Source organism: Euwallacea fornicatus, chromosome 6 (assembly GCF_040115645.1).
Source record: "Euwallacea fornicatus isolate EFF26 chromosome 6, ASM4011564v1, whole genome shotgun sequence".
Classification (NCBI taxonomy): domain Eukaryota; kingdom Metazoa; phylum Arthropoda; class Insecta; order Coleoptera; family Curculionidae; genus Euwallacea; species Euwallacea fornicatus.
In genome coordinates, this window is record NC_089546.1 from 4,447,289 (window position 1) to 4,456,268 (window position 8,980).

The 8,980-nt window shown below is 33.8% G+C and overlaps 1 protein-coding gene across 1 annotated transcript; it reads right to left on the reverse strand.

Annotated features, from left to right (window-relative positions):
- Nucleotides 1-659: 659 nt before the first annotated feature.
- On the reverse strand, nt 660-4,443 carry LOC136339660 (NPC intracellular cholesterol transporter 2 homolog a-like). Its single transcript, XM_066283082.1, has 4 exons — nt 4,288-4,443; nt 4,097-4,222; nt 3,851-4,029; nt 660-1,153 (listed from the first exon to the last, which is right to left on the reverse strand). Exons 1-4 carry the CDS (start codon nt 4,361-4,363, stop codon nt 1,049-1,051), a joined length of 486 nt encoding a protein of 161 aa, XP_066139179.1. The 5' UTR covers nt 4,364-4,443; the 3' UTR covers nt 660-1,048.
- Between the last annotated feature and the right edge of the window lie 4,537 nt (nt 4,444-8,980).

Sequence of the window (8,980 nt, forward strand, 5' to 3'; positions counted from 1 at the left end):
GGTTAGGTCTTTGTGCTAGGCGCAAATTTTTAACACAAAAATCGTCATCTCTAGTTGAGGTCAGGTACTTCTGGAACCACCCTCGTATCGTTTTTTCTTCTATTAACCCACTAAAGTCCTTTTTATCTTTCATTTGATTTTTATTTCCAAAGTTTTTACTTTTACTGTTGTTATCTATCAATTAACAGTGACTGAAAAAATTTTGATGTGGAAGCAGGAAAAGGTTTACTTTCCAGCCTAAACTTTAAAAATGACACATTTCAGCTGAGCATATGTCATTAAAACCCACATGTTCTCTCGAACAAGAATTTACTCCTTTCGGCCTCGTTCAAACTCTTAAATAGGAATTTTAAAATTTCGTATTCGCACATTTGTGGTTTTGTCAATTAGACAATTTTGGTCCATTGAATCCTACTAAACATTTCAACATTTCTGACCGTCAGCCTCGATTGAAATACGAACTTTCAGAAGAATTATGAAACTGAAGTAGGTACTTAAACGAGCGTAGTTTCCACTCCAACTATTACCCCAACTATAATTCATTATCCTTCAATTCCCAATGAAATAATATCGTTTCCACTGGGATGTCAAGATGCTAAATGGTCCCAACGACTGTGCCGGACGTTCTATTGTATTTCCGATTTAAAAGGTCTTCAAGATAATATTTTAAACGTTTTATTTGTGGAAACGAAGCGGCGAAATGGAGGAAGGTAAGTAATGACAATTAACCCAGTTTCCGCAACGAAAAAAGTAATTTACATAGATTTAATGGTCTTTAAGACCCACTCCAGTTCGCCCGACTGCAGGGGCACATCCTATTAAGATAGCAGTTATTTGCCAATTACGGGCCTTTTTGAAACAAGACAGCCTGATAAAGCCTATATTTTAAATTAGGTTCGGGACGTCTGCAGCTAAGGTTTCTTTTTTTTTTTTTTAACTCAATGGGCAAATGAAGCCAGTAGACGCACATTTTACTGAAAAGGCTTTAATTAATTCTTTTCCGAGTTAGTTCCCATTGCAGTTGCCTTTATCGAAGCAGTTCATGTCGCTATGTGGGACAAGCAGTTTTCTTCACGTTGACGTCCCATTCGAAGCAGATGAAATTTTCATCGAGGTCCTCGTCCTCGAGATAATACGTTAGAGTTACGGTTACCTGAAATTCAAAAGCTGTTTTAAGTAACAAAATCCACGTAAATTCCAAAGGAAAAAAAGCACAAGTCTAATTTTGTTTTTTTATAGCATTTTTTAGGTTTTTATTTCTGGTAAGAATAATGATACATACGTATTTACCAACATTCAAAACAGTAAACATTTTCTTTCAGATTATACAGGGTGATTGATTAATGACAAGTCAAACGAATGCTGAAGATACTAAATGTCAAATGTGAATCATAGGCGAAAATTTGCCTTAGTCGAAAGTTAATAGTTTCAGATATACAGGGCATTGAAAGTTAAAGTATCTGGGTTCGATACTTAAAAATTTGTAGTTATGGTTTTTTAGGTAACGAATGAGTTACGCTTTGTCATTCTCGCATTGCTAACAAAAAGCGTATTTACGGCCTATTTTACAGAATTTACAATCAATAACTTTTTATGCTCTATATGTCACATGAAATATAATTCAAAAGCTGAAAGATCAATAATTTTTTTAATTAATTATGTATTACTGTTTCTTTTCGATATCTCGATATGGTTTCAAGAAAAATCCATTTGATGAACACGATATTTAAATTTTGTACCTTATATTGATTTACTATTAGCCACGTCGAAATTGCAAAACTATTTTATTCGCCACCTATAAAAACATATTTTAACAAATTTTTAAGTATCTAATTTAGATACTTCAAAAATAATAGCAAAAAAATAAATTAAAATTTTAACTTTCGACACACTGTACATATCCGAAACTATTAACTTTCAGATAAGACATATTTGCTCCAGTCGCCACCATTTGACGTATACAATCTCCAACTTTCGATTGTCTCACTGTTATTGTATGATCCTATAGAAAGCTTTGTTAGTTTTAAGGAAGTTATCAGGAAGTTTCGCGGCCATGTTTAATGGATTCATTTATTTACTTATAGCATCGATTTATTGGCAATCCCGAAAGTCCTACTTTACCTAGGATGTCAGTAAAATTTACTACTAAAAATTATTGACAATCACGTCATCCCAACGTTCCACAGATTATAATAGAATATGGGAATTTTCAAAAATTTTAAAAATATGAACATTATTAGATCGTCATGTCTATGTTTCAAAATTTTTAAATTTACTAATTCAGGGAGATTTAAGTATTCCATTCGTCTAACGTTCAAACTACTCCGAGGTACTTTTCTGAGAAAATAATGGTTATTTCTCTATTGTATATTTCTACATAGAAATACTTTAAAATTGCGCTTCGAGCAAAGCTCAACACAGTGTCAGTATTTTTTCAGATCTACGAAATGTTCGACTTTCTGCTAATATATTCGAGGTCACTACTTGCATCGTCTGTTTTTTTCTAAAACATACTGTAGACGATTATATTTTCTGCATAAGTATTAATTATAATAGAATTGCATTTCTGATAAGGCTCAATAGACGGTAAAATTCTTTCGGGTCAAATAAATTTACAATTTTTTATATTAATTCAAGGAGATCCGTTTCTCTCTAGACAATAATGGCAATACAATGAATTAGAACTATACCTCCAGAAACGCTCAACAAAAAATATACATAGAGCACCTTTCAGATTTTTATGGGTTCTTTTTCTTTATGGTGAGTTAAATAGAACATTCGATTTTTAAACAATTTCAAATCGATTTCAAAAGAGCAAATAGATGAATAGTTTTAGAGGTACACAACCTAACATGCACATGATATTTTTTTTTGTTAAAAATTTGCCTGTATCACAAAGATCTAACGCTAAAAAGCTTATGTATAAAGTTTGTGGGTGTTACGTTGAGCTGTGCTCTAGACGGGTATCGTGATTACTCACAATTGAACAAAAACAGTGCCGTGAGGATGTTTCAAGGGAGTGTTTGGCAAAGCTTCTCGGCAATAAAGCCCAGTTTTTGCATCGATTGATAATCACGAACGAAACATAGTCTCATCATTTCACACGTGAGATGAAAGAAAAATCAAAACAATTAAGTCAGAGGAAGGAATCAGCTCCAAAGAAAGTGAAAACCATTCCATCTACAGGAAAAGTGATGACGTTAAATTTTTGGGATGCACGCGGGATAATTATTAGTGACTATCTCCTTAAAAAAAAACAATAAACGGAGAATATTATGCAAATTTATTGCAGCATTTGAGCTGAGAAATTAAGAAAAAGCGGTTGCATTTGGTGAAAAACAAAGTCTGGTTTCATCAAGGACACGCACCATTTCGCGCTTCCGTTATCGCAATGGTCACAATCCTATTCCACCCTATTCACCCGATTTAGCCCCTTCAGATTATTTTTTATTTCTAAATTTAAAAAAATATCTCCGTGCAAAGAGATTTGTCAATAAGTAAAAGATGGGGTCCGAGGTTGATACCTATTTTGAATCATTCGAAGATTCTTACTATAACAAAGCATAGAAGCAATGGAACATCACTGGGTAAGGGTGTCAATCGGAAAACATACTGTGTTGAGAAATAATGTATGCAATATTTTCCAAAATTTTTTTCTTCATGTGTAAGTCGGGTTTCTAGAACTACCTTCGTAACATTTACGGACACTTAGTCAGCTATAGGCAGTTAATACAGCAAATATCATAAATTGACATTTATCAGGATTCAAATTGTAAAAAACTTGCCCCAACATCTTAACCAGAGGATGTCTGATCGTTCCCTGAAAATAACTGTTAATGTAAAAACTTACCTCGGGAAAAATGGGAGGAATAGTCAACTTATACTGGTAGTTAACCAGCTCGTTCGGAACGATTGGACACTGGGTGTTCGTAAACCCTTCACAGGCATCATCTTGATTCAAAGGATAATCCATCTCAACTCCCATGCAGGATGCGTGAACTTTGGGTTTAATATGTTCTAGATATCTAGCTGAAAGCAGAAAAATATTGAGCGCAAGAAGTAGAATGTTACCAAAACAGTTTTGATTAAGACTTACGTGCTTGAAAAAAAACATCAATCAGAGATTCACAACCCAGAATGCAATCACATGGAGTGGATTCGCAAACATAAGAGTTTATTGAGTAATTCACGTTAATTGGATATTTTCCCGTAGCATCGGAACCTAAATAAAGGTATAATCTTCAAATGTAATATATCTACTTCGATAATACCCAAACAGGTACTAACAGCTGCTCATCTTCGTGGCTGAAGCATTTGCGACTATTACAACAATAATATAGAGAAACACACTATAGTTCTTCATTTTATATTTAAAAATTAAAGCTTCACTGAAATGAATGTGGATTAAAAATGATCTAATTATATAAGTTTCTAGCAAGATGTGAGGATATTTTTGATCTTATCACTTGGACGGAACAAGTGGCCACTTCAGGTTCAATTTTCATACACCTGTTGAAGATGAATCACTATCATGGCATGGTATGCAATGAACCCTACCCAATGCAAAGAATTACTAGACATATTACGAATACGATACATATCGTTTATTTATTATTAGAAATTATCAGGGCTCGTAAAACTTTTCTTAAATTATTGCATCACGAGATTTTAACCTAATTAAGTTTTATCATGGCTTGGATGCAGTTCATAGCACGCTTGTTTTGATTTTCTTGATATGATTCAAAATTTATTGAAGTTAATTCGTGTTTTATGAAGTTATTTTAAATATAATTTTAATGTTACTATAAACATTTTTAAAAATAAAATTTATTGTTTAACAATCTGTTTTTTTAAGTGTTTACAGTAACCGTTGAAAAGGCACCTGGATGTGTTTCCCAGGTGATAAGGTTAACTGAACTCAACTATCAAAATTTAACGGTAAATAACTCTCATCCTGTATGGGCTTCTGTCAATAATCTAGACGAATTAATTTACTTCCATCTTGTAATTTATTGATTTAGCCTGTTTTAAAGCCACATTTTACCCGGTTTTCTGCTGTAATTTTGTTCCTCTTTTCACGTACATTTTAGTGGTATATAATTTTTGCAGTTTTCCTCTTTATTTTCCCCTTTTTAATTGGTACATATTTTTTTGTTCCCTTTCAGGGCATCTTATTACGTCAGGTTTTTTGGTTCTGGCGTAGGCCTTAGTTTATGCCCATTTAATGTTCCCAGTGTTCTGCCATACTTGCCACCCTTTGCCTTCAGTTTAAGTTTGTACAGAATGTTACACATCAGTAGGTTAAACTGCTAACCACAGATTCCTCGGAGGAAAAATAATTAGATTTTCCTTATGCCATTTTTTTCTTTGACGTTTTATAGTCGCTATACAGGGTGTTGAAGTTGTTTAAAAAAAATTGATAACAACTTTTCTTGACATATTTTAATGAAATTTTTCAGTGATGCACACTTTGATGAAGCGCACTTTTCACATAATTCGGGTTAAAAAAATTGTAATTAGAGTGAAGAAAATAGGTCACGCACACATTTCCTCCCATCAACTTTTTTGACGCACGCCATTGGTGAAGGTATTTAATTTTTTTTTACAAAATGTTTTTATCTTAATTTTTTAATTACTGTGAAATTTTAATTTACCGCTTCCTTTGGATATTGCAGCATATTGTCTCTCAACGTATCTTTAAAAACACGATGTATTGTCCCATCGCCATCTTAAATACCATGCTATGAGCAAAACAAATCTTTTCCTCGACAATTATTCTAGGTTTTATTCAATTTTGTGCATGTTGGGTCACTCCAGCGAACGGACTACGATTTTGGAAAGTTAAAGAAAAAAAAATAATAATAAAACTAAATAGATTAAATGAATCCAACCAGGGCATAGAATAACGTTGGAAAAAGATTATCGATCTCGAAGGAGACTACATATGTTGAAAAATAATATATTTTTTCATTTTTTTTTTTTTTGCTTTAAGTGTTAGGTCAGATACTTCTGGGACAATCCTCGTATATTCCAGTTCAGCCCTCATATGAGTGTTCTATGATTTCCTCTCATCCAAACGCGAGAATAATAATTCTCTAACAACACGCTAATGGGATAAACATCCCCAAGACGAGCACATGCATAACATAGCCGACACTTCGCCGCCAATTCCGGCTTAGAATTAAGACACGGCAGAATGCAAACAGGCACTCGTTAAAATCGCTCTTAATTAGGATGCTGCAACCATCCTGCATTAGAGCGATGTTAAATTTCTTGCGGCAAAATTAATCCTTTCTTAGGATTAGGCAGTGCAATTTAAACGGCAGTTGGCGGTTGCAAAATTGCTGGCTTGTTCTAGTGTGAAGTAGGCAGTTTTAATTAAAGTCAGCATGTTCGAGCTTGCGAGCCGCTTAGCGGGATAATATGTGTGTGTGCTTGCATGCTCCGAAAGTTTCGGATAACGTGGACATTGTGAAGAATTGGAGTTTTAGATTAGAGTTTAATTGGCGGAGGCGGCAAGGTCGCTAAGCATTGAGCTTGTCGTTTAAAACTAATAATTTTTTTACTAATTTGCCTATGCTGCTGATTCTCCTGAGGCTTCTAAGATGCGTTAAGTGTTCAAAAACAATGCACAGAAACCTCTTAGAGGATCTACACAATGATCATTAGCAACGAAAAACAATGTTAGATTTAGACCACAAAGGTTTCTATGTTTTTCCAATTTACCGAGAATTAGTATTTCCTCCTTGGAAAAAGCTAGTAAATTTTCATACAGAGTAAAATATTAGAAATTAGTGCGACGCGTCGTTTTGCTTTCGAGGGAGGCACATTTTAACGTTAAAAACCGATCAACCAGAACAACCCCATTTGTGAGAGTGCGTTCATTTTAGAATCTCAAATGGCACTACTGGTCGAGTGACACCTCGTTTGAAAGGGTTATTAATTCTGATCGCCAGCATGGATTTTTTTTCAATTTCAGATCACTTGTTAAATAATTAACCATCGTAATTCACAAATTTTAAAATACGTACAGGTCGCACAAATTACAATGAGGTTTGAAGTACCTACGTGAAAAACCTTCCCACTTTCAATGTATCATATTTGCATCCACTTCCGCCCATTTTTGCAGATTCACGTTTAACGGCAATTCAGTTTGAAAGAAAAATTCTAAAAGTGCAGTCATTGTTAATGCAAAAATGGTTTACAAATGGTTTTATAAAAACGATATTTTAATTTTTAAAAATTTAATAAAAAATTTACTGGCAAAAAATTTACAAATCAATTTCTTTAATTCGCTAATAAATTTTCAATGAAAAGCAAACGTGTTTGGTAATTATTAATTTCAAAAATGATTTCTTCAAAAGACTAGAGAGCTGAAATAACTCCTCTTTATTTTAAAAGTAATGATAATGCACGAATGGCGGCAAAAGTTTTTAATCAATACATCCGGTGTATACGTCGCCAGTTGGAGTCAAAAGTTTTGTTAAACAGAATCGGTGGAAAATAAAAAATACCAATCTCTAAGCCCTGCTAGAAATGAGGCTGTCGAAATTGCCGTTCTTGGTCATGGAATGAGCCTGACGTTATTTGCAATTTGCAGAAAACATGACTAACCGACTGACAAACCATCAAAATGTTTTTTATTCAATATGCTTTTCCCACGAATGCACTTTTTATCTCCATGTAACGATTAATCATTATAACTGCCACTATTGGAGTGACACCAATTCGACATTATTTAGAGAAAAGCACACTCGAAATCCTCAAAAACTTCATGTGGGGCAGGTATTCTCGGAAATAGGATTACTGCACCATATTTTCTGTCAAGGAAGTTTAATGGAGCAATGTATCTGGCTCTTGTGGAAAACCGCAATTATCCAATAATTGTCGAAACTACGGAAAATAATGTCATTCTCTTAAAGGAAAATGTATATTTTCACCAAGATGAGACACCTCCTCATTCTACAGTTTCAGTTCTTCGATTTGTTAGCGATAATTTTGCAAGTCAACGGCTAGGTCGCCACGCATCTATTAAGTAGCCACCCAGATCACCTGATTTGACACCGACCGTTTTTTTTTGTGAAGCCATTTTAAGTAAAAAATGTTTGATGCGCAGCCGCAGTTTTTAGTAGTACTCAGGCGACATACAGTGGGCAGCAAAAGTATTCATACACCTGTAACGCTGTTAAACAAAATGAAATAACAATATGACTAGTACATTGTAACATTATTTAATTAATTTTGTATTAAACGGCAACATGTAAACAACTAATCTATAATAATTTTTTTACTAAATCATATTATTCATAAGTACTATAACAAAATGTTTACAAACATGTCATAAAATTAGACCGCAAAAGTATTCATACATAATGTAATTAATTAGAAATAATATTATGATATTTAATATTAATATTTTGTGACATGGCCTTTAGATTCAATAATAGCTGCTAAGCGTCGAGGAATCGATTCGACCAAGTTTCGTGTTACAGAAGGATCAATCTTTAACCATTCTTCTTGCAAAATTCTTTCTAAGTCACTTTTGTTACTTATTTCACGTTTTCTGATTCGTTTCTCTAATTCATACCATAAATTTTCTATGGGATTGATGTCTGGCGATTGGGGTGGAGGCTTAACAATTTTTGGTATGTTGTATACTAACCATTCCTGAACAATTTTCGCCGAGTGTTTAGGATCATTGTCTTGGTAGAATGAATAAATTCGAGGCATATTTAGTTTTTCAGCACTTTGTTTCAGATTGTTTTTTAAAACATTCAAATAAATCATTTTATCCATGATCCCTGGAATGATCACTAAGTTTCCCACTCCATTGGTTGACATACAGCCCCATACCATGCAGGAACCACCTCCATGCTTTACTGATGCTCGCAGATTCTTGGGGTTTAAAGCTTCTCCTCTTTTTCGCCATACCAACTGTCGACCATCTGAACCAAATATATTGAATTTGCTTTCATCACAA

Coding starts and splice junctions, on each gene's coding strand:
- LOC136339660 (XM_066283082.1), bottom strand. CDS start 4,363: ATGAAGAACTATAGTGTGTTTCTCTATATTATTGTTGTAATAGTCGCA. Junction 4,030..4,096: donor TGATGTTTTTTTTCAAGCAC/GTAAGTCTTAAT, acceptor TTCTGCTTTCAG/CTAGATATCTAGAACATATT. Junction 1,154..3,850: donor TTCCTCCCATTTTTCCCGAG/GTAAGTTTTTAC, acceptor TTTGAATTTCAG/GTAACCGTAACTCTAACGTA.